This window comes from Eleutherodactylus coqui, chromosome 5 (assembly GCF_035609145.1).
Source record: "Eleutherodactylus coqui strain aEleCoq1 chromosome 5, aEleCoq1.hap1, whole genome shotgun sequence".
Taxonomy (NCBI): domain Eukaryota; kingdom Metazoa; phylum Chordata; class Amphibia; order Anura; family Eleutherodactylidae; genus Eleutherodactylus; species Eleutherodactylus coqui.
In genome coordinates, this window is record NC_089841.1 from 194,801,568 (window position 1) to 194,827,237 (window position 25,670).

The following is a 25,670-nucleotide window of genomic DNA, read 5'->3' on the forward strand; positions in this document are numbered from 1 at the left end:
AGATTTTCTTTCTCCTTATCATCCTCGTCGATTTAATAAATAATGTAGGAGAAATTGGAAACACTTTCAGTATTACTCTTTTTACTATTTATATATTTGAAAAACAGTTTATGGTTAGTTTTATTCTATTTGACAAAAAGTCTCTTTTCTTATTCCAATATTTTTTTATTGAAAAGATAGCATGCTACATTTCTTTTGTACTCAACCAACTTGACTGTAGTACACAACTTTAATAAATTTATACATGTAAGTCATTATAGTCATCTTATATGTTATAACTGTGTGAACAGGCTACTTTTTTATGATTTTTACAAAATTTATTTTTTTCCCCTATAGATTTTTAGTGTTCCTTCACTGCCTTCTTGTTTTAGTAGTTTAAACACTTTCTTTTTGCTTTTTATTGCTCCCTTTACATTTTTATTGAGCTACGTTGGTTTACTCTTACTACTAAGTCTGTTATTCCTGTGAGGTATGAACATCTCACAGTAAGTAACTAGGATTTTATTGCTTATACTCTTATTTTTGAGGACATTATCAAAGTCATTAAGGTTAAGGGCTCAGTCACATGAGCGCATTGGCCCCCGTGTTACTGCAGGAAGGAGACGGTCGTACCTCAAGACGGACGTCTCTCTGCAGCGCCGGGAGAAAGAACATGTGACAGGCTTCATTGTCGGTCATGTGTTCTTTCTTCAGCGCTGCAGAGAGACGTCCGTCTTCAGGTACGGCCGTCTTCCTCCTGCAGTAAGGGCTCAGTCACACAGGCGCCTGTGTGCGGGTGCCGATGCGCCCGTGTGACTGAGCCCTAAGGGCATCACTAAGCTGATCGTACTTGGCCTTCCTGAAGTTTAGCATTTTTGAAGCTTCACTATAAAACTCTCTTGAAAGACAAGTTGAAATTTATTATATTGTGGTTACTATTTCCTTGGTACCCAACAATCTGCACCCCAGTTATTCTATCAGGTTTGTTGATTAATATTAAATCCAAAAGATAGGAACAAGCAAAAGGAGACAAGGACAAGTAAAACAGGACTAAAAATCAGAGGGAACTATCAACCACACTAAATAGCTCAATAGGTAGGGCTGCTGCTCAGAATGTAGGAGGCTGCAGATTCGAGTCCTGACAGTAAGGTAATTATCTTTAGTAATCAACAAAAGATTTATGAGATCTTTTTGGCTTCCCGGTTTATATCTGGATAGTTAAAGTCCCCCATGAGAATTACTTAATTGTTATTTGCTGCTTTTGCATTCATTTGCTTCAGTAATAGATTTTCAGCAGCTTCTGTAATATTTGGTGGTCTATAAAAAACCCCTATGAGGATCTTATTGTTGTTTTTCCCTCCCTGTATCTCCACCCATGGAGACTCCACATGTTCACCTCTATCCCAAATATATGCTTGTAATGTGGGCTTTAGACAGGATTTTCTATAAAGACAAATCCCTCCCCTTTTACATTTTTTTACAATCTCTTCTGAACAGACTATAACCCTGTAAATTCACTGCCCAGTCACAGCTTTCATCCATTATTCCCACTATATCATAGTTTTCCTCAGACATTATTACTTCCAGTTCCTCTACTCTTTATTGGTTAGATTTCTAGCATTAGACACCATACAGTTTAGAAGGTTTTTGTTATTTTTTATATTACGTGTATCCCTACTAACTATTCTGCCACTTCTAACTGTACTAACCCCTCTCACCGCTCCACCCCCGTTTCCATTAATTAGTACCAGGTCACTGTCTACACTGTCTTCCCCTCTATCTCTCTGGTTGCCCTCTCCCCCAATCCATAGTTTAAACACTCCTCTACATGCACAGACATTATATGGTGTCATGTAGAAGCCCTAAGGGTCTGTATTATATAAGCACTCCATCAGCTGCTTATGGTTTTTCTGTGAGGCACCATATTCTACCCTACAAGTAATGCATCTAGGGAGAATAACTCCATAATATGACACATGATGGAGTGTGACATAAAACAAAACTTGTGTGCTTCCCTATGGATTTGTACAACTCAGCTCCATAAAGGAGCCGCATGCACAAGGCCTCTAAGATGAAAAAAATGTGATTTTACTAGAAAATTCCAAATCTTTGAAGCTTTTTATACTTTTGTATAGAGTTTCATATTTGATATAGTACAGTAGGGCCCAGTCTTTTTATTGTTAACATTCATGGATCACTACAGAGAGAGAGAGCAGAGCATTATAATAACAGTGTCCAATGGTAATACATAATAATCTAGCAAGAAAAGAAGAAGTTGGATAAAGAATATAGGACATAAGCAACAAAATGCACATGCTTTGTTACTTCAACTACTGTAATGCATATGTAGCTATGGTGTTAACTTAGGTTGTTTATGCAATGCACTTATTCAGTTTACATTTTGGCACCTTAAAAATAATTTATTCACATTATTCATCTTCCTTTTATTCAAGACCTGATATTTCAAGAGACATAAAAGGGAATATTTATCAAAACTGTATAATAGAAAAAAAATGTCTTTGCTGCCCAAAGCAACCAATCACAGCACAGCTTTCATATTACCAGAGCAATTTAAGAAATTAAAGCTGAACTCTGATTTGTTGCTGTGGTCAACTAAGACCATGTTACACAGTTTTTTTCAGAAAGGTTTGATAAATGAGGCCCAATTTGGCAAAAACAAATTTAATATATCAAACATTTAGTTACATTACTTATATAAAGTGTCTAAATAATTAATGTTTTTCATTTGTTTTCAGGCCAGGAACCTCAGACACCTACAGTTTTACTTTACCCACCACACCCAGATGAACTGAGTAAGAAAGAAACTCTTACGCTGACATGTCTTGCTAGGGGATTCGCTCCAAGTGATGCATTTTTCAAATGGGCAGACAGCGAACCCATAGACAATAGATATGTAGTAACTACCCCACCTATGGAGGAGGCTTAGGCCTCATGTCCACGGGGAAAATCAGATCCGCTGCAGATTCTACATGTAGAATCTGCAGCGGGTCCCTCCTGCCCCGCGGACATGAGCGCTGAAAATGCAAATAAATGAGAATAAACTTACCTTCGATCCGCTCCGTTTCTGCTCTTCGCGGCGGCGTCATCTTCTCTCGTCGCGGCCGGATCTTCATTCTTCGGCTCGGCGGATGTGCACGATGACGTCGGTGACGTGCCCCGCGCATGCGCCGGGCCGAAGCAAAATGATCCGGCCGCGGCTGAGAGAAGATGGCGCCGCGGAGACGAGAAGAACCGGAGCGGGTGAGTAAAATATGATTTGTGTGTCCCGCGGATCCGGACGGCTTCCATAGGCTTCAATAGAAGCCCGCGGGAGCCGTCCCCGCGGGAGACCCGCATGAAAATGGAGCATGGTCCAGATTTTTCCATGCTCCATTTTTTTTTAAATGCCTTTTATTGACGATCCGCGGGTATTTATCTACCCGCGGGTGGTCAATGCATCCCTATGGGGTGCGGATCCGCGCGCGGGAGATCCGCTGCGGATTTTAAATAACATTTTGCCCGTGGACATGAGCCCTTATTCTAACGGCCAGAAAACCTACTTCATGTACAGTATACTGACTCTACCAAGTGTTGAGGACTGGAATTCTGGAAAAAGTTTTACCTGTGTGTTTGGTCATGAGACATTACCACTTCAGATCACCCAGAGGACCGTTGACAAAACTACTGGTAATCCAAAAAACGTGAATGTATCCCTCGTCCTGTCTGATAACTGTTAATATTCCTTATAAAAAAGACCTGATAGCTCTGCCTCTTGTTATTCCCTATGTCATGTGTTGGTTGAGGAGGAGGAAGACGTGTCAACTTGTTGTTTGTTAGTCTTTGTTTTGTACATTAACTTCATTGAACTCTGCATATTGAAAACTAGAAATAAAAAAAATATATATAAAATGTTTGTTTTTATGTCTGGAGTGTGTGCTGGTGTAGTTCCTGTCTGGTTAAGTAGAGCATCCACTAATACCTAGGTGCTTCCACTCTTCTACAAGGTGTCAATAAGCCTATGTGTGTTTTGTGGCTAAATTATCAGAGCATCGTATCTACGAATTAAGATACATGCAGTAATCCATACCCATGATACATACAGACAGATATAAATATTAAACATGGGTCATGAAGGAAAAGTAGAGACCCCTATACATTTCTGTGATGGTAACTCACAAGTTGTTATGTCACTATAACTAAAGGAAAGCTTCAGAGGTGTAATACAGCCAAAGCAACAAATATAACCAAACTCAAAAGACATTTGAACTGAACTAGAAAGAGTGAGTTTTATGCACAGATATGAGTTTTCGGATTAAAACTGCTTGATTTTTGGAAGCGTTCACTTCAAGCAAATCATATTCTTAACAAATCTCTTTAGACTTTGATTAAAATGTTACCGTTACAATTTTCATAGGAGAATTTGAAAAGACATTTCATATGGATTACACTTATAAATGTAATACACAAATTATCAACCAAATTGAATCACTAGAAAAGGCCAAAATTATAAAACTTGAAGACACCTAAATGAGATATACATATATATTATGCAAGATTTAGACAGTCATAGATAAGCTGATGCCATGGGAAATAATTAGTTAATTACTGCTTGTATCATCGGTGGTTGGGGGTGGATCAACACAGCCAATAAATCATGTAAATGTAGGAACAAACACATATAAACTATAGCAAAGTTTTAGATGGGAACACAACATTGAATAGTATTGATATATATTCTCTAACAAAATGGATACAATGGATAATGGTAGGATGGTTGATTGATATGGTATACAAAAGTGATCACTTCACTGGTCTGTCCCGACCCCAAAAAAATATAATTTAAAGAGGCCATCTACACAGGCCTATCATTCCATATGTATCATTACTATTCTGTATATTTCAGCTATATATCTAAGAAATACATACACACAGTATATTTGGCAATCCTCAATACTATCTTGCTATCCTGTTTATTGATACAGAGCCTCTTACAGATACTTATTAAGATACTCATGTTAAATATCATGCTCAATAGGCAACGGATGTGCCAATAATAACTATACTGTCTGACATTTTGCCCAAATACAGAATAAACAAAAATCAGTTTGTCTACTGAACAAACATTGCTGCTGTGTGACTTATTGACCCGAGACTTATAATAAAAATACACCATCTGCCTCTATTATAAATTGTGTTCACCCCCCTCCTGTCTTAAGAGTTTAACTGAAGTTCAAGCTGAGTAAGAGTATAACCCAGCAGATTTGATACCAGAAAATATACCCATGTTCATATTAACAAAAACCTTCATAAGAGATAATAATGCCAAAGTTTTGTGTGTTCCTTGTTTTATACTTTAGCCTCAAAATATGCAAAAATAATAAATCTGTTATATGGCTTCAAATAATGATATCACCCCAGACAAGACAGAGTACACACATCCATGACACCTATCCTATTTGGCCAGATGCTAACCCAATGAGAAGTGAAGCTCAGTTTGTCTTCAGGACAATATTGGCTTGGTGATGAAGCACTCAGGGTTTCATATCGCCAAGCGTTACCTAAAATCTAATGTAAGAGTTTACAAACTCACAAAGCTTATATTTATGTAAGTGTGCCCCCATTATTACCTTGGCCACTGTTGCCCATGTCAAATTCTGTTAGGTCTGCAGTACCAGTTTATCCATAGGTGTGTATTAATCTGTAGATGAACAGGCGTATCTTGAGATGTGGGGCAATGAGTGACAAGTATATGTACATACATGCATGTAAGGTGTGTTTAGTGTACAGATCAGTAATTTCTCCCTTTCTCTGTTTTATATACCCATGTCTGTCAGATTTTTATGACTGATTGTTGTTAATAATTTTTTTATCACATCCCAACAGCCCATATAATTTACATGCAGGATGAGGATGATGATAACCTGTGGACCACAGCCTCCACTTTCATAGTGCTCTTCCTTCTGAGTCTCTTCTACAGTGCTACAATAACTTTCTTCAAGGTGCGATTCATAGAAAATGGACAGAAGTAACTTCTCAGTTACATAAACTGTACATGAAATAAAACAAGACACTCTGGAGTAGCTATGAAAAGTGAAATATTAGCCTTGGAGCTATGCATGTTTCTAGAACAAGAAGACTGCAGCTTTCTATAGAGTACCCGTACCTCTAGTTCCAATGATTTGAGTGGAATTTTGAAATTATTTCCGCTGACCGTAAATTATTCAATCAAATTTGTGGGCAGTTTAAAAGTATGGAGCAAATATGTCCCTTGGTCCTCAGATGTATTGGACATTGAATGGTGGAGGAGATCCAAGTTCACGGACACTTAGTTTGCTCTTTTGAAATAACCACCAAAAATGTATGAAAAAGTAGTCTTCTGGAGAGTGGTCTACTCAAAGAAGATGGCCAGCATGCGCTATATACCGTATGGTGGAAGCGAAAATCTGTCACAGGAAATAAGGTCTGGATAAAGTCATTCCTTTTCAAAGAGGTGGTGTTTTGCAGCAATTTCACAGAATACAGCATGCCAGAAGATCTCTTTTGAGAGACATCTTTATATGGATAAATGTAACTATGTGCCAAAACTAACCTAAGAGACTATATGATTTGCACCCCTGGCCCCGGTATAAATAGATACACGTGTCTCTGCTTAATAAAATAGTGAATCTAGTGGATTCCTAGCTGCAATATTATTACTATCTTGATCATGGAGAGGAATACGAGCCATTATGATTGGTGTCATGGTCATATAAAAATATATGTAAATTATAGGCTTATTCTATGAAACCGAACTTAAAAAGATACAATGAACTCTTGCGAACAAGACCTGATAATCCATACATTTAACACTTTCTTGTGTATCATTGAACCTATTATTAAAGGATAAGTAGTAGGGTGCAAAGAGATCAAATATTTATCACCTATACTGTAAATAGGCAATAAATGTGTTTGGCAGGGAAACCTAGAACACATCAACTTGACATCATTAAGGGATCATAGTTAGAGATGAGCAAACGTACTCGTCCGAGCTTGATACTCGTTCGAGTATTAGCGTGTTCGAGATGCTCGTTACTCGAGATGAGTACCACGCGATGTTCGAGTTACTTTCACTTTCATCTCTGAGACGTAAGCGCGCTTTTCTGGCCAATTGAAAGACAGGGAAGGCATTACAACTTCCCCCTGCGACGTTCAAGCCCTATACCACCCCCCTGCAGTGAGTGGCTGGTGAGATCAGGTGTCACCCAAGTATATAAATCAGCCCCTTCCGCGGCTCGCCACAGATGCATTCTGACATAGTTCAGGGAAAGTGCTGTCTTGCTGGAGTTGCTATAGCGAGAGTGTTAGGAGTTATTTTAGGCTTCAAGAACCCCAGTGGTCCTTCTTAGGGCCACATCTAACCGTGTGCAGTAGTGTGGAGGCTGCTTTTTGCAGTTTTGCACTTTTTTTTTTTTTTTGTATATCGGCCGTGCAGAGCATTGCGTCCTGCAGTAATTTTACATTGTCCAGGGCCAGTAGTGGTGAGGCAGGGACAGAAGACATATTTAGTGTATATAGGCAGTGGGCCTTTCCAAAAACATTTGGGAAAAAAAATCTATTTGGGCTGCCTGTGACCGTCCTCAGTGTACTGGGTCTCTGCTGGGGGTAGTTGTCCTAATTCATACGCAGCCAGCTAAGTGTTACAGCAGGCTTGCGCAAAATTCTTTCCTGGCTCTGTGTTGCCTGTTACATCACCGCTGTATTCCTGTCCACAGTGAAACAGTCTGCAGTAATTTTACATAGTGCAGGGCCAGTAGTGGTGAGGCAGGGACAGAAGACATATTTAGTGTATATAGGCAGTGGGCCTTTCCAAAAACATTTGGGAAAAAAAATCTATTTGGGCTGCCTGTGACCGTCCTCAGTGTACTGGGTCTCTGCTGGGGGTAGTTGTCCTAATTCATACGCAGCCAGCTAAGTGTTACAGCAGGCTTGCGCAAAATTCTTTCCTGGCTCTGTGTTGCCTGTTACATCACCGCTGTATTCCTGTCCACAGTGAAACAGTCTGCAGTAATAATTTTACATAGTGCAGGGCCAGTAGTGGTGAGGCAGGGACAGAAGACATATTTAGTGTATATAGGCAGTGGGCCTTTCCAAAAACATTTGGGAAAAAAAATCTATTTGGGCTGCCTGTGACCGTCCTCAGTGTACTGGGTCTCTGCTGGGGGTAGTTGTCCTAATTCATACGCAGCCAGTTAAGTGTTACAGCAGGCTTGCGCAAAATTCTTTCCTGGCTCTGCTGTGCGTTCCGTAAGCGAAGTCAGCCTCCAACCACAGGCCAATAAGCGGCACATTTAATTACAGCGTTCTGTTTCTGCACTACTGGTAATACAGCATGCTGAGGGGTAGGGGTAGGCCTAGAGAACGTGGACGCGGGAGAGGACGCAGAGGCCCAAGTCAGGGTGTGGGCACAGGCCGAGCCAGTGCGGTGGCCAGGGGTAGAGGCAGGGCCAGACCGAATAATCCACCAACTGTTTCCCAAAGCGCCCCCTCGCGCCATGCCACCCTGCAGAGGCCAAGGTGCTCTAAGGTGTGGCAATTTTTCACAGAGACGCCTGACGACCGACGAACAGTGGTGTGCAACCTTTGTCGCGCCAAGATCAGCTGGGGAGCCACCACCACCAGCATGCGCAGGCATATGATGGCCAAGCACCCCAAAACGTGGGACGAAGGCCGTTCACCGCCTCCGGTTTGCACCACTGCCTCTCCCCCTATGCCCCAACCTGCCACTGAGATCCAACCCCCCTCTGAGGACACAGGCACGAGTGCCTACCGGCCTGCACCTACACCCTCACCTCCGCTGTCCTCGGCCCCATCCAGCAATGTCTCTCAGCGCAGCATCCAGACGTCGCTAGTGCAACTGTTTGAGCGCAAGTGCAAGTACGCCGCCACGCACCCGCACGCTCAAGCGTTAAACGTGCACATAGCCAAATTGATCAGCCTGGAGATGCTGCCGTATAGGCTTGTGGAAACGGAGGCTTTCAAAAGCATGATGGCGGCGGCGGCCCCGCACTACTCGGTTCCCAGTCGCCGCTACTTTTCCCGATGTGCCATCCCAGCCCTGCACGACCACGTCTCCCGCAACATTGTACGCGCCCTCACCAACGCGGTTACTGCCAAGGTCCACTTAACAACGGACACGTGGACAAGCACAGGCGGGCAGGGCCACTATATCTCCCTGACGGCACTTTGGGTGAATTTAGTGGAGACTGGGACAGAGTCAGAGCCTGGGACCGCTCACGTCCTACCCACCCCCAGAATTGCGGGCCCCAGCTCGGTGCTGGTATCTGCGGCGGTGTATGCTTTCTCCACTAAACCACCCTCCTCCTCCTCCTCCAACGCAACCTCTGTCTCGCAATAAAGATGTGTCAGCAGCACGTCGCCAACAGTCGGTGTCGCGCAGCGTGGCAGCACAGCGGTGGGCAAGCGTCAGCAGGCCGTGCTGAAACTACTCAGCTTAGGAGAGAAGAGGCACACGGCCCACGAACTGCTGCAGGGTCTGACAGAGCAGACCGACCGCTGGCTTTCGCCGCTGAGCCTCCAACCGGGCATGGTCGTGTGTGACAACGGCCGTAACCTAGTGGCGGCTCTGCAGCTCGGCAGCCTCACGCACGTGCCATGCCTGGCCCATATCTTTAATTTGGTGGTTCAGCGCTTTCTGAAAAGCTACCCAAACTTGTCATACCTGCTCGGAATGGTGCGCCGGGTCAGCGCACATTTCCGCAAGTCCAAGACGGACGCTGCCACCCTGCGGACCCTGCAGCATCGGTTTAATCTGCCAGTGCACCGACTGCTGTGTGACGTGCCCACACGGTGGAACTCTATGCTCCACATGTTGGCCAGACTCTATAAGCAGAGTAGAGCTATAGTGGAATACCAACTCCAACATGGGCGCGCAGTGGGAGTCAGCCTCCTCAATTCTTTACAGAAGAGTGGGCCTGGTTGGCAGATATCTGCCAGGTCCTTGGAAACTTTGAGAAGTTCACCCAGATGGTGAGCGGGGATGCTGCAATCATTGGCGTCACCATTCCTCTGCTATGCCTCTTGAGAAGTTCCCTGCAAAGCATAAAGGCAGATGCTTTGCACTCGGAAATGGAGGCGGGGGAAGACAGTATGTCGCTGGATAGTCAGAGCACCCTCATGTCTATATCTCAGCGCGTTGAGGAGGAGGGGGAGGAGCATGAGGAGGAGGGGGAAGAGACAGCTTGGCCCACTGCTGAGGGTACCCATGCTGCTTGCCTGTCATCCTTTCAGCGTGTATGGCCTGAGGAGGAGGAGGAGGATCCTGAAAGTGATCTTCCTAGTGAGGACAGCCATGTGTTGCGTACAGGTACCCTGGCACACATGGCTGACTTCATGTTATGATGCCTTTCTCGAGACCCTCGCGTTACACGCATTCTGGCCACTACGGATTACTGGGTGTACACACTGCTCGACCCACGGTATAAGGAGAACCTTTCCACTCTCATACCCGAAGAGGAAAGGGGTTCGAGAGTGATGCTATACCACAGGACCCTGGCGGACAAACTGATGGTAACATTCCCATCCGACAGCGCTAGTGGCAGAAGGTGCAGTTCCGAGGGCCAGGTAGCAGGGGAGGCGCAGAGATCAGGCAGCATGTACAGCGCAGGCAGGGGAACATTCTCCAAGGCCTTTGCCAGCTTTATGGCTCCCCAGCAAGACTGTGTCACCGCTCCCCAGTCAAGGCTGAGTTGGCGGGAGCACTGTAAAAGGATGGTGAGGGAGTACGTAGCCGATTGCACGACCATCCTCGGTGACGCCTCTGCCCCCTACAACTACTGGGTGTCGAAGCTGGACACGTGGCCTGAACTCACGCTGTATGCCCTGGAGGTGCTTGCTTGTCCTGCGGCTAGCGTCTTGTCAGAGAGGGTGTTTAGTGCGGCTGGGGGAATCATCACGGATAAGCGTACCCGCCTGTCAACCGACAGTGCCGACAGGCTTACACTCATCAACATGAACAAAGCCTGGATTTCCCCAGACTTCTCTTCTCCACCAGCGGACAGCAGCGATACCTAAGCAATACGTAGGCTGCACCCGCGGATGGAAGCATCGTTCTCTATCACCATCAAAAACGGGGACCTTTTTGCTTCATCAATCTGTGTATTCTATTCATCCTCCTTCTCCTGCTCCTCCTCCTGAAACCTGACGTAATCACGCCGAACAGGCAATTTTTCTTAGACCCACAAGGCTCAGTCATATAATTTTTGTAAACAATTTTTATACGTTTCAATGCTCATTAAAGCGTTGAAACTTGCACCTGAACCAATTTTTATTTTAACTGGGCTGCCTACAGGCCTAGTTACAAATTAAGCCACATTAACCAAAGCGATTAATGGGTTTCACCTGCCCTCTTGGTTGGGCATGGGCAATTTTTCTGAGGTACATTAGTACTGTTGGTACACCAATTTTTTTGGGCCCTCGCCTACAGTGTAATCCAATTAATTGTTTGCCCACCTGCATTAAAGCTGACGTTACATCAGCTGTGCTGGGCACTGCAATGGGATATATTTATGTACCGCCAGTGGCTTCCTGGGACCCACCCATGCTGTGGGTCCACATGGACTTCCCATTAGGGAGATGTACGTGCCTGTGTATACTTATAAAAAACTGGAGCCTGACTGGGGCATGCAGTTTGGGCCAAAGCCCACCTGCATTTAATCTGACGTTAGCTCTGCTGTCCAGGGCACTGCAATGGGATACATTTATGTACAGCCGGTGGGTTCCAGGGAGCCATCCATGCTGTGGGTGCACACGGAATTCCCATTGCGGAGTTGTACCTGCCTGTGACTATTTATAAAAAAATGCAGTCTGACTGGGGCATGCAGACACCTTGACAGAATGAATAGTGTGTGGCACATAGGTTCCCCATTGCTATGCCCACGTGTGCAGCTCCTGATGGAGGTGGCACAGGATTATATTTCTCATTGCTTCTGTACAGCATTGTGGGCTATCGTCCTGCCCCTTTTAAAGAGGGTCGCTGCCTAGCCCTTCCAACCCTCTGCAGTGTGTGCCTGCGGTTCCTCCTCATGGCAGACGCACTTATAAATAGACATGAGTGTGGCGTGGCATGAGGGCAGCTGAAGGCTGTGCAGGGACACTTTGGTGTGTGCTGTGGACACTGGGTCGTGCGGGGGGGGGGGGGGGTTGGGCAGCATGTAACCCAGGAGAAGTGGCAGCGGAGTGTCATGCAGGCAGTGATTGTGCTTTGTTGGAGGTAGTGTGGTGCTTAGCTAAGGTATGCATTGCTAATGAGGGCTTTTCAGAAGTAAAAATTGTTGGGAGGGGGGGGCCCACTCTTGCCGCTATTGTGGCTTAATAGTGGGACCAGGGAACTTGAGATGCAGCCCAACATGTAGCCCCTCGCCTGCCCTATCCGTTGCTGTGTCGTTCCCATCACTTTCTTGAATTGCCCCGATTTTCACAAATGGAAACCTTAGCGAGCATCGGCGATATACAAAAATGCTCGGGTCGCCCATTGACTTCAATGGGGTTCGTTATTCAAAACGAACCCTCGAGCATCGCGAAATTTTCGTCCCGAGTAACAAGCACCCGAGCATTTTGGTGCTCGCTCATCTCTAATCATAGTTAATCATTTTTGAGTATCAATTGTTCAATTAATTAAGATTATTTTAAAAAATACCCCTCCCTACTCAAAAAGTGAATATAGACCCTAACATAGTGAGCTACAGCGTAGTTTATATGAAATATGTATTATTTGAGACTTCTAGCAATACTGAGTAATGTAATTGGAGCTTCTAGATATGTAGAATTACTGTCAATGATGAGCATGAGGGAGAAAATGTTTTTTGTGTATTCCTATCTATATTCTTATTGTAATAGATAAATATAGATGTGCCATTTCTTAACTTGTCTTTAAGTTCAACATAACATGAGATGCATGACAAAGATGATAAACATACATGGGAAAAACATGTATGACTAATGAATGCCTTGTCAGATGCCAACTGTCAGATGCTATCTGTCACCATAGGCTCCCATGTTAAAAATAAGGATAGTTTAGATGGAGCAAGATTGTGTTCTATTGATATAATGACTAATTTAATAATTTAGCACAATTCTAGAAAAGCTAAGAGTGAACATATTTATAGATAGATTTGGTATAATACTACAAAACATTAAGGCCTCATGTCCACGGGGAAAATCAGGCCCGCTACGGATTCTCCATGGAGAATCCGTAGCGGGTCCCTCCTGCCCCACGGACATGAGCGCTTAAAATAAGAATTAATAAGAATTAACTTACCCGCAGCGGACCGGGCAGGTCTTCTCTTCTTCACGGCCGGATGTTCTTTCTTCGGCCGGCGGATGTACTCGGCACGTCGGAGGCGTGCCACGCGCATGCGCCGGGCACATCCGCCGGACCGAAGCAAGCAGATCCGGCCGTGAGGAAGAGAAGAGGTGCCCGGTCCGCTGCGGGTAAGTTATTCTTATTTTAGGTCTCCCGCGGATCCGGACGGCTTCCATAGGCTTCAATAGAAGCCTGCGGGAGCCATCCCCACGGGAGACCCGCACGAAGATGGAGCATGTCACGTTTTTTTTCATGCTCCATTTTTTTCCCCCCCTTTTATTGACCATCTGCGGGTATTTATCTACCCGCGGGTGGTCAATGCATCCCTATGGGGTGCGGATCCGCGGGCGGGAGAAGAGTTAAAATCCGCTGCGGATTTTAATTCTTCCTTTGCCCGTGGACATGAGACCTAATAGTATACGTTTTTGTTGTGCTTCTAGATTGTGCGGAGGGGGTATTGGAGAGTTACATTGTTAAATTGTTGTATTTAAAAGTATATAAGAGTTTATTTGCAGGTTTCAATCTGCATTACTTTGTGCAAGTGATTAATTAAAGGGGTTGTCCCGCGCCGAAACGGCGCTTACCTGAATCCCGGCGGTCCGGCGTCTTCATACTTACCTGCTGAAGATGGCCGCCGGGGTCTGCTCCCTCCGTGGACCGCAGCTCTTCTGTGCGGTCCATTGCCGATTCCAGCCTCCTGATTGGCTGGAATCGGCACGTGACGGGGCGGAGCTACACGGAGTCGGCATTCTGCACGAGCGGCTCCATTGAAGAGAGCAGAAGACCCGGACTGCGCAAGCGCGGCTAATTTGGCCATCGGAGGGCGAAAATTAGTCGGCTCCATGGGAACGAGGACGCCAGCAACGGAGCAGGTAAGTATAAAACTTTTTATAACTTCTGTATGGCTCATAATTAATGCACAATGTACATTACAAAGTGCATTAATATGGCCATACAGAAGTGTATAGACCCACTTGCTGCCGCGGGACAACCCCTTTTAGGGCAGGGTTACCCAATCAAGGTGTGATGAATTGCATCTATGGAACTTTCTGTGTCCTTTCCAAACAGAGGAGGAGAAAGAGTATTTCAGCTAAGAGCTATACAGAGCAAACATGAGCGAGTTAGCGAGCTGAGTAAGTGTGCTGTAGTCCAAAGTGTGCTGTTTCTTCAGTGCATGACATGATATTAGTGATTTTAAATTCAGGAACTTTAAAAGAGTCACTTGTATTTATTTTCTGTTTATCTATTTTAATATTTGCATATATTACGTTTATCTAATCTGTCTATATAATCCACATTTAGAATGTGCTCCTTTATTGACAATGCCATCCAGTTTACATCTTGTGCCATGTATACAGTCCTTGAACAGCCGTTCGAAGGTGCATACTGCTGTATGAAATGTGAGCGTGCTGTGTATTTGGAAGCACAGAAACTGGATCTAAATGTACAGCTGGCAACTCTGAGATCCACTGATAACATGGAAAGCAGTTTGCTGCTCACAGAGCAGACATTCACTGGGGTAGATGAGTGGGTGAATGGTAGCAAATAAATGCAGAATGATCTAGCAGATAACTGAATAACATAGAACAGTGATGGACTACCTTTTGAGCTCGGTGTGTCAAAATTCGCCAAAAACCCGAGCATAACTCGAGTGGTGTGTCACTTCGAGAAAAAAAACTAAAATTTGTGATATTTATAGTTTAAATAACAAAAATGTATAATTGTAATATATAACTGTATTGAATAAACCCCAAACTAAATATTTTAACTTACCTGCTTAGTGACTTCTTTGTTCATCCGTCAATCGGTTTCTTTTGTTGGTCTTGATATTATTTAACTTGTGTGGGGTGCCGTGAACTGAGATAAGTGAGGGGAGCGGGAATTCTTTAACTAACCTGCCTATTAGTGACTTTTTTGTTGCTGAATTTCATTGGCTAAATCTTCAATTGAAGGTTGGTATTTTGTACGCTTCAAGGCCAAGCAAGCGCTACTAACTTCATCTGTCAGTCTGTCTCTTTTGTTGGTTTTGATATTATTTAAGGCTGAGAATAAGGTCTCACAAAAGTACCTAAAGGGAAAAATTGTGAGTAAAGCCATTGCCATATTTTTCAGGGTGCTAAAAGTGTCTGGTAATCAGTTCCAGGCACTCCAAATCTCCTGTTCGTAGTGGCACTCCTCTTAATTCTCCAAGCGGCACCTTTGCAGATTCTCAAGCTTTGACCTCAAGTCGACAAACACCTGAGCCCAGATGCTGTCTTGAAATTCTGCAAGTTGCATCTCCAAATCATCAATTTGCATCCATTGGAAACCATTTAATTCCAAACTACTGTAGACGACTACATCAGGATGTTTAATTATTTTCATGGTCTGTTCTAGGCTTCTAAATTAATTAAATTTATCACTGAACTGGTCAAGTAGCGAGCCTAAAACCTGCTTGTACTTTATATGCAAGGGTTCTATTTCATTTGGTACAGCTGCACTGGCCTTCTCAAAATACTTGGTTACTCGAGGAAAATACTTATAAGTTTTAGTTTCTACATCTCGCTTGAAAATTTTAAGTTTACTTTCAAAAGCTTTTGTGTATCCAAACATAACGTCAATACTTTTGCCAAAGATCTGTAAGAAACATCAGGGTGTTGACCCACTTATCATCATTGAGCTGAGGAAAGTTTCCCAGATCCTTATCCTCAAGAAATACCTTAAAGGGGTTGTCCCGCGCCGAAACGGGTTTTTTTTTTTTCAACCCCCCCCCCGTTCGGCGCGAGACAACCCCGATGCAGGGACGTAAAAAAAAAACCGGCTCAGCGCTTACCTTAATCCCCGCGCTCCGGTGACTTCTATACTTACCGGTGAAGATGGCCGCCGGGATCCTCTTCCTCCGTGGACCGCAGCTCTTCTGTGCGGTCCATTGCCGATTCCAGCCTCCTGATTGGCTGGAATCGGCACGTGACGGGGCGGAGCTACACGGAGCTACACGGAGCCCCATTGAAGAAAGCAGAAGACCCGGACTGCGCAAGCGCGTCTAATTTGGCCATTCGACCATTTTAGACGGCGAAAATTAGGCGGGCTCCATGGAGACGAGGACGCCAGCAGCGGAGCAGGTAAGTGAAAAACTTTTTATAACTTCTGTATGGCTCATAATTAATGCACAATGTACATTACAAAGTGCATTATTATGGCCATACAGAAGTGTATAGACCCACTTGCTGCCGCGGGACAACCCCTTTAATTTCTTCAAAGTACTCCACAAAGTGCTCAAGAACTTTGCCTCGGCTCAGCCATCTTGCATTTTTGTACATCAGCAGTCCACTGTAGGTGGAATCAACCTCCAGTTAAAGTGCAGAAAATTCTCGCTTGTGAAGGGGGCGAGCAGCTGTTAAATTAATTATTTTTGTAACAACTGACATTAAGTCGTTTAAGTCGGTGAATCCTGCCTTGGCACATAAAGCCTCCTGATGGATGATACAGTGAAAAGGCACAATCGGATGTCCAATAGCTTCCGTAAACAATGTGACAAATCCGACTTTTTTGCCCACCATGTTTGGTGCCCCATCTGTCGTCACTGACACTACTTTAGAGATATCAATGCCTAGGTCACGGAATGTTTGTATAACAACCTTATATATTTCGCTTCCTGATGTACTTGTTGGCACTGATACTAACTTTATCAACTCTTCTCTCATTGTGAGACCATCAGAATATCGACCAATAATGGCCAACTGAGCATGTGATGTGACATTGGTAGTTTCATCAAGAGATCGAAACATATTTACAAATACTTATGTCTCTCTTTAATTGATTTTGTACATTTGTGTTCAGTCTCTTTATTCGGTCTTTTATGATATTTATACTGAGGGGTAACTCAGATATTCTCTTAATAATTGCATCGTTATTCTGCATATCGTGAAGTAGAACTGGTGTGCATCGTAGGAGAGTGTCTTTAATAAATTCTCCCTCACTGAGTGCTTTTCCATGCTGAGCTATGGAGTGAGCGGTGGTCAGACTTGTAGACGTTAAATTTGTAGAGCCTTTTACAAATTTAAGGATGGAATTAGATTGGCTCTTATAAAGGTGTAGCTGCCTGAAAATGTATTCCTTCCTTTCAGACTCCCTTTTTTTCAAGAGCTATGAATGATTAGTTTCAAAATGTCTATTTATATTCCATGTTCTGCTTACTACTGTTTCAGTACATAGAACGCAAAATGATCTGCCATTTTTTTCTATAATGCCATATATCTCGGTCCATGTCTCTTGAAAGGGTCGGCTACTGCTACTACTACCACTCCCTTTACTTAACCTTGTTTTATTATTTTTTGAGTTCTCCATCAGGGCCGCAGTGACAGAAGATAGATAGAATTATAAATAGCCTGTTAGCCCTGCAGGCAATTAGGGGTTAACTAGTCAAACTGACCACAAGGCACGTGTAACTGTCTTTTAGGAAAACACAGTAATAGTGGTGAAGTAGAGTGCTGCTAGTAATGGCGCTGGTGGTTGCTGGTGATCAAAATGGCTGCCGCACAGGCCCTCCCCTCACTTATCTTAGTAATGGGTACGCTTGTCCGTGATGATTCCCCCAGCTGCACTAAACACCCTCTCTGACAAGACGCTAGCGGCAGGGCAAGCCAGCACCTCCAGGGCATACAGCGGAAGTTCGTGACACGTGTCCAGCTTTGACACCCAATAGTTGTATGGAGCTGAGGCATCACGGAGGATGGTGGTACGATCGGCTACGTACTCCCTCACCATCTTTTTACAGTGCTCCCTCTGACTCAGCCTTTACTGGGGAGTGATGACACAGTCTTGCTGGGGAGCCATAAAGCTGGCAAAAGCCTTGGAGAGTGTTCCCCTGCCTGTGCTGAACATGCTGCCTGATCTCTGTGCCTACCCTGCTACCTGGCCCTCGGAACTGTGTCTTCTGCCACTAGCGCTGTCAGATGGAAAGTTTACCATCAGTTTGTCCACCAGGGCCCTGTGGTATTGCATCACTCTCGAACCCCTTTCCTCTTCAGGAATGAGAGTGGAAAGGTTCTCCTTATACCGTGGGTCGAGAAGGGTGTACACCCAGTAATCCGTAGTGGCCAGAATGCGTCTAACGCGAGGGTCACGAGAAAGGCAGCCTAACATGAAGTCAGCCATGTGTTGCAGGGTACCAGTACGCAACACATCACTGTCCTCACTAGGAAGATCACTTTCAGGATCCTCCTCCTCCTTGTCCACAGGACATACACGCTGAATTGATGGGAGGCAAGCAGCATGGGTACCCTCTGCAGTGGGCCCAGCTGTCTCTTCCCCCTCCTCCTCCTGCTCCTCAACTCCTCCTCCTCCTCCTCCTCCAAAACGCGCTGAGATATAGACATGAGGGTGCTCTGACTATCAATCGACATACTCTCTTCCCCCGTCTCCTGTTCCGACCACAAAGCGTCAGCCTTCATGCTTTTCAGCGAACTTCTCAGCAGGCATAGCAGAGGAATGGTGACGCTAATGATTTCAGCATCGCCGCTTACCATCTGGGTAGACTCCTCAAAGTTTCCAAGGACCTGGCAGATATCTGCCATCCAGGCCCACTCCTCGGTAAAGAATTGAGGAGGCTGACTCCCACTACGCCGCCCATGTTGGAGTTGGTAGTCCACTATTGCTCTATGCTGCTCATAGAGCCTGGCCAACATGTGCAGCGTAGAATTCCACCGTGTGGGCACGTCGCACAGCAGTCGGTGCTCTGGCAGATTAAACCGATGTTGCAGGGTCCTCAGGGTGGCAGCGTTTGTGGTGGACTTGCGGAAATGTGCGCAGACGCGGCGCACCTTGCCGAGCAGGTCAGACAAGTGGGGGTAGTTTTTCAGAAAGCGCTGAACCACCAGATTGAAGACGTGGGCCAGGCATGGAACATGTGTGAGGCTGCCGAGCTGCAGAGCCGCCACCAGGTTATGGCCGTTGTCATACATGACCATGCCCGGTTGGAGGCTCACGGCAAAAGCCAGAGGTCGGTCTGCTCTGTCAGACCCTGCAACAGCTCGGGGGCCATGTGCCTTTTGTCACCTAGGCTGAGGAGTTTCAGCACAGCCTGCTGACACTTGCCCACCGCTGTGCTACCGTGCCACACCGACTGCTGGCGAGGTGCTGCTCACATTTCTTAATTGTGAGGTAGAGGTTGCATAGGAGGAGGAGGGGGGAGGGTTTAGAGGAGGTGGCATAGACCGCCGCAGATACCACAACCGAGGAAGGACCCGCTATTCTGGGTGTGGGTAGGACGTGTGCGGTCCCAGGCTCTGACTCGGTCCCAGCTGCCACCAAATTCACCCAGTGTGCTGTCAGGGAGATAAAGTGGCCCTGCTCGCCAGTACTTGTCCACGTGTCTGTGGTTAAGTGGACCTTCCCAGTAACCGCGTTGGTGAGGGCACGATTGATGTTGCGGGAGACGTGTTGGTGTAGGGCTGGGACAGCACACCGGGAAAAATAGTGGTGACTGGGGACCGAGTAGCGTAGGGACCGCCGCCGCCATCATGTTTTTGAAAGCCTCCGTTTCCATAAGCCTGTATGACAGCATCTCCAGGCTGATCACTTTGGCAATGTGCACGTTTAAAGCTTGAGCGTGCGGGTGCGTGGTGACGTATTTGCGCTTGCTCTCCAACGCTTGTGCTAGCAACAGCTGGATGCTGCGCTGAAAGACATTGCTGGATGGGGTCGAGGACAGCAGAGGTGAGGGTGTGGGTGCAGGCCGGGAGGCGCTCGTGCCTGTGTCCTGAGAGGGGGGTTGGATCTGAGTGGTAGGTTGGGGCACAGGGGGAGAGGCAGTGGTGCGACCTGGAGGCGGTAAACGGCCTTTGTCCCACCTTGTGGGGTGCTTGGCCATCATATTCCTGCGCATGATGGTGGTGGTGAGGCTGGTAGTGGTGGCTCCCCGGCTGATCTTGGCGTGACACAGGTTGCACACCACTATTCGTCGGTCGTCCGCGTTCTCACTGAAAAACATCCACACCTTTGAACACCTAGGCCTTTGCACGGTGGCTTGGCGTAATTGGGTGCTTTGGGAAACAGTTGGGGGATTCTTCGCTCCGGCCCTGCCTCTACCCCTGGCCACCCCACTGCCTCTTTCTTTGACAAAGAATACAGGCTATATAGCGTGTATATGACTTTCCCTCTATCAGTGGCTGTCGCCGTACGCTGTGCGTGAAGTTGACAGCAGACACAGAGCGGTGTGAATAATTATGGAATTATTGGCGTACAGTTGGAGGCTGACAGCGGTTATGTAACGCTAACTCCAGGCAGAAACAAAGAATACAGAAGGCTGCAAACAGGTCTAGCCTTGCATTATAGTGATTCACTACAACTCCCAGCAGCCAGGCAGTAAAATGCACACGGTCACAGGTAGCCGTAAAAATGAGCTTTTTTTTTATTTTGTGGAAAAAGAATACAGGCTATATAGCATGTATATGACTTTCCGTCTATCAAGGGCTGTCGTCGTACGCTGTGCGTGAAGTTGACGGCAGACACAGAGCGGTGTGAATAATTATGGAATTATTTGCGTTCAGTTGGAGGCTGACAGCGGTATTGTAACGCTAACTCCAGGCAGAAACAAAGAATACAGAAAGCTGCAAACAGGCCTAGCCATGCAATAGTGATTTACTACAACTCCCAGCAGCCAGGCAGTAAAATGCACACGGTCAGAGGTAGCCCAACGAATGACCTTTTTTTAAATTGTTTTTGAAAAAGAATACAGGCTATATAGCATGTATATGACTTTCCCTCTGTCAGGGGCTGTCGCTGTACGCTGTGCGTGAAGTTGACGACAGACACAGAGCGGTGTAAAAAATTATGGAATTTTTGGCGTACAGTTGGAGGCTGATAGCGGTTATGTAATGCAAACTGCAGCCAGAAAAAAATTATATGGAAGGCTGGAAAAAGATCTGGCTCTGCAATAGTGATGCACTACAACTCCCAGCAGCCAGGCAGTAAAATGCACACGGTCACAGGTAGCCCTAAGAAGGACCGTTGGGGTTCTTTTAGGCAGGTTCCTACACTACCACTGTCCCTATCTCAGAAGCACTTTTCCTATACTCTGTATAATAGACTGCAGACTGAGAACGCTATAGCCTGCACAGCCCGAGATGAAAAAAAAAAACTGTGCAAAACTGCTCCCAGTAGCCACAACAGTAATGCACATGGTCGGATGTGGCCCTATGAAGGATTGTTGGGGTTCTTGAAGAAGCTAACACTATGCCTGAATGAGCAGCAGCACCTTCCCTATTCTCTGCCAGCGTGTGTCTGAGGCGAGCCGCGGGCGGGACCGCTTTAAATACTTGGTGGTCACTTGATCTCACCAGCCGCTCACTGCAGGGGCGTGGGATAGGGCTGGAACGTTACAGGAGGAAGTTGTAATGCCTTCCCTGCATGTCTATTGGCTGGAAAATGGCGCTAAACATGCAGGGAAGGAAATGGAATTGATTCGAGTACCGCATGGTGCTCGTCTCGAGTAACGAGCATCTCGAACACCCTAATGCTCGAACGAGCATCAAGCTCGGACAAGTGTGCTCGCTCATCTTTAGTTATTAGTAGAGATGAGCGAACGTACTCGTAATGAGTACTTACGCACCCGAGTACCGCCATTTTCGAGTACTTCAGTAATCGCGCGTAAAGATTCGGGGGGCGCTGGGGGGCGGGGAGAGGCGCGGCGGTGCGGGGGGTAGCAGCGGGGAACAGGGGGGAGCCCTCTCTCTCTCCCTCTCCCCCCCACTCCCCGCTGCAACCCCCCGTGCCGCCACGGCGCCCCCCGAATTTTTTCGCCCGAGTACGGAAGTACTCGAAAATCGCGGTATTCGGGCGAAAAAGGGGCGGGGCCGAGCACGTTCGCTCATCTCTAGTTATTAGTCTTCTCATGACAAACTTACATTAGTAATTTCTCAGTTTGCCAAGCACAAACATAAAGACAGAAAAGAAAGGGAAGGCAGAGCTTCTGTGGTGCAAGAGAGATGTAGACGTGAGATGGAGCACGGGATTGCTGCCATCCTAATGACACTATAAGCCAGAGGTGCTGATTACATAGAGTGGAGGTTCAGCAAAACTTAGGACTTAGGCACAAAACCCCTGCAGAAGTAGACTTAGAGTTGAGGAAAAAAGGGTTTTCGTGCAGTTGCTATTTGAATCTGTCCACACTAACCACTAATGGTAACATCTATGGACTGGCAATAAAATACCTGATGACTTTATTGACTCCTGATTAGCGTTGAATTCCAGCTGTTTCAGAAAGAAGCTGCTTTCTGCCCTCGAAATATGTATGTGCTGGCATTTAATAAAGTTGTTCTCACAGTTGCTCAACTGGAAGTCTACTTTTTCAGGGGCTTTGCGCCTGAGTCCTAAGTTTTGTTGCACCTTAATATAGTTAATAGAGATGAGCGAGCACCAAAATGCTCGGGTGCTCGTTACTCGGGACGAAATTTTCGCAATGCTCGAGGGTTCGTTTCGAGTAACGAACCCCATTGAAGTCAATGGGCGACCCGAGCATTTTTGTATATCGCCGATGCTCGCTAAGGTTTTCGTTTGTTAAAATCTGGGCAATTCAAGAAAGTGATGGGAACGACACAGCAACGGATAGGGCAGGCGAGGGGCTACATGTTGGGCTGCATCTCAAGTTCCCTGGTCCCACTATTAAGCCACAATAGCGGCAAGAGTGCTGCCCCCCCCCCCGCACTGTCAGCGTAAAGATCGTTCTCCTCTGCCATAGTTGTAACAGCTGTGGCAGAGAAGAACGATGTTTGCCCATTGAATTCAATGGAGCCAGCAATACAGCAGGTTCCACTGAAAGCAATGGGCTGCCGGCGATCGCAGGATGAATTGTCGGGAAGGGCTTAAATATATAAGCCCTTCCCTGCAATTCATCCAGAAATGTGTTACAATAAAAATATATATCGGCGTATAAGGCGACGGGGCGTATAAGACGACCCCCAACTGTCACCTTATACGCCGGCAATACAGTGGAGCAAAGAATAAAAATCATTACTCACTTCTTCTGACGTTCTGCGCCGCTCCTGCAGGCTGTCGCTCCCTCCTGGTCCACGGCAGAGCATTGCTTTCTGGACGCAGGGCTTGAAATCCCCGCCTCCAGAAACACAGCCAATCACAGCCATTCAATGACATCATTGTCATTGGCTGTGATTGGCTGAAGGCACGTGTGTTTCTGGAGGCGGGGATTTAAAGCCCTTCGTAGAGAAATCAATGCTCTGCCGGGAACCAGGAGGGAGCGACAGCCTGCAGCAGCGCCGCAGAATGTCAGAAGAAGTTAGTAATGATTTTTATTCTTTGCTCCACTGTATTGCCGGCGTATAAGGTGACAGTTGGGGGGTCGTCTTATACGCCCCATCGCCTTATACGCCGGTATATATTTTTATTGTAACACATTTCTGGATGAATTGCAGGGAAGGGCTTATATATTTAAGCCCTTCCCGACAATTCATCCTGCGCATGCCGGCAGCCCATTGCTTTCAGTGGAACCTGCTGTATTGCTGGCTCCATTGAATTCAATGGGCAAACATCGTTCTTCTCTGCCACAGCTGTTACAGCTGTGGCAGAGAAGAATGATTTGTCTTCTATATGTTCTCAATGGGGTCGGCGCTGCTGCCGCCGGCCCCATTGAGCGCATATAGAGAAGAGAACAGAAATCGCAGATCGCACATAGGTGCGATCTGCGATTTCTATGGCCTTAAGAAGGACCGTTGGGGTTCTTGAAACCTAAAATACTCCTAACACTCTCCCTATAGCAGCTCCACCAAGATACCACTTTCCCTGAACTAATGTCAGAATGCACCTGTGGCGAGCCGCCGGAGGGGCAGATTTTAATACTCGGGTGACAGCTAATCTCGCCAGCCACTCACTGCAGGGGGGGTGGTATAGGGCTTGAACGTTGCAGGGGGAAGTTGTAATGCCTTCCCTGTCTTTCTATTGGCCAGAAAAGCGCGCTAACGTCTCAGGGAAGAAAATGAAAGTAACCCGAACACCGCGTGGTACTCGTTACGAGTAACGAGCATCTCGAACACCCTAATACTCGAACGAGTATCAAGCTCGGACGAGTATGCTCGCTCATCTCTAATAGTTAACCAAGCATGACACTACTATTGGAGGTGGCAATGTATCAAATTCAGGTTATAATGTAGTACATTAATGTATCCCATCCTGAAAACTTAAACGGGTTCTGTCAGTAGAAGAAAAAAAACAATACTTACCTATTCCTCCCCAGGCAGTCCGCATATTCTTACAGAATATTCTACTCAACTATCTTTTCTTGGCTCCTCCAGTCCCCCGAGTCACAACAACTCCAGCTGGCCGGATCCTCTTCTTCCTGTTTTGGAGCGTCCAATAGCTGCAGTTCACTTCCTGCAGGGCAGTTAACGCTAGGAGTGGCGTAGCGTTCACTGCCTAGCAGGGAATGTTAAATCCTCGGCAGCCTGCTTTAGTGCGCATGCGCGATATCTCGTTGCTGGTGTTTCATGTAGTATATGAAACACTAGCAGTGAGACATCACGCATGCACAGTCGTGCTAAAGCAGGCTGCCAAGGATTTGGCATACCCTGCTAGGCAGTAAACACTACATCACTATTAACGTAACGTACGTTAACCTGCCGGAGGCAGAAAACCAGCAATGTACGCTTCGTCACAAAAAAAAAGAGGATCTGGCCGTCTGGAGGTGCTCACCTGGGGGACTGTAGATGCCAGGAGAAGATCCGTGAGGAGAAGATCTGGTAAGTAGACTGCCTGGGGAGGAATAGGTAAGTATAGAATTATTTTTTTTATGACAGAACCCCTTTAATGAGAAAGTAACTGACATTTAGAGATCGAAACAATAAAGCTACAAAGTCGTAAATTCTCTATTTGACCACTAGGCTTTATTTTTTTTCACCCAATATGGCCACCTGTGAGTGTTTGTCATCTTGCAGGAAGCAATTCATTGATGTGCTCAATCATCTATACATTGTAGTCTCCAGAGGTTTAGTCAATTGAGAAGAGTTTCCATAATTATACCTTTGGGACTAAGTCTGAGTCAGGTAATTAATTCATTATCAGAGACAAAGACAAAGCATTTCAGGACTCCAAATGCCTGACATGGAGAAGACACAGAGTCACCGATCTGAGCTGTATTCCACCATTGAATAGGTAAGAGGAGAAGAGAATATGATAATATATTTAAGTTCTATAATGTTTCTTTCTCATGGTTATATACATATTGCTACTCTATAATGACAATAAGAATTGATGCTTTTGCTACTGTCATACTTATACCTACTAGACATTTAGGATATTCATCTTAAAGAGATATTTCGGGCTATGTAGTAATTAGATACAT

The 25,670-nt window shown here is 45.8% G+C and overlaps 1 protein-coding gene and 1 gene segment (V, D, J or C); both read left to right on the top strand.

The window, feature by feature from the left end:
- Positions 1-3,867, top strand: part of LOC136627200 (uncharacterized) — a 60,053-nt gene extending 56,186 nt beyond the window's left edge. Inside the window, exons 10-11 of the mRNA XM_066602131.1 lie at positions 2,736-2,920; positions 3,519-3,867. Coding sequence (XP_066458228.1) covers positions 2,736-2,920; positions 3,519-3,716 — 383 coding nt within the window. The 3' untranslated portion in view covers positions 3,717-3,867. The remainder of the gene's footprint in view (positions 1-2,735; positions 2,921-3,518) is intronic.
- The window catches only part of LOC136628917 (Ig mu chain C region-like), a 392,658-nt gene that overhangs the window by 319,495 nt on the left and 47,493 nt on the right, over positions 1-25,670 (top strand).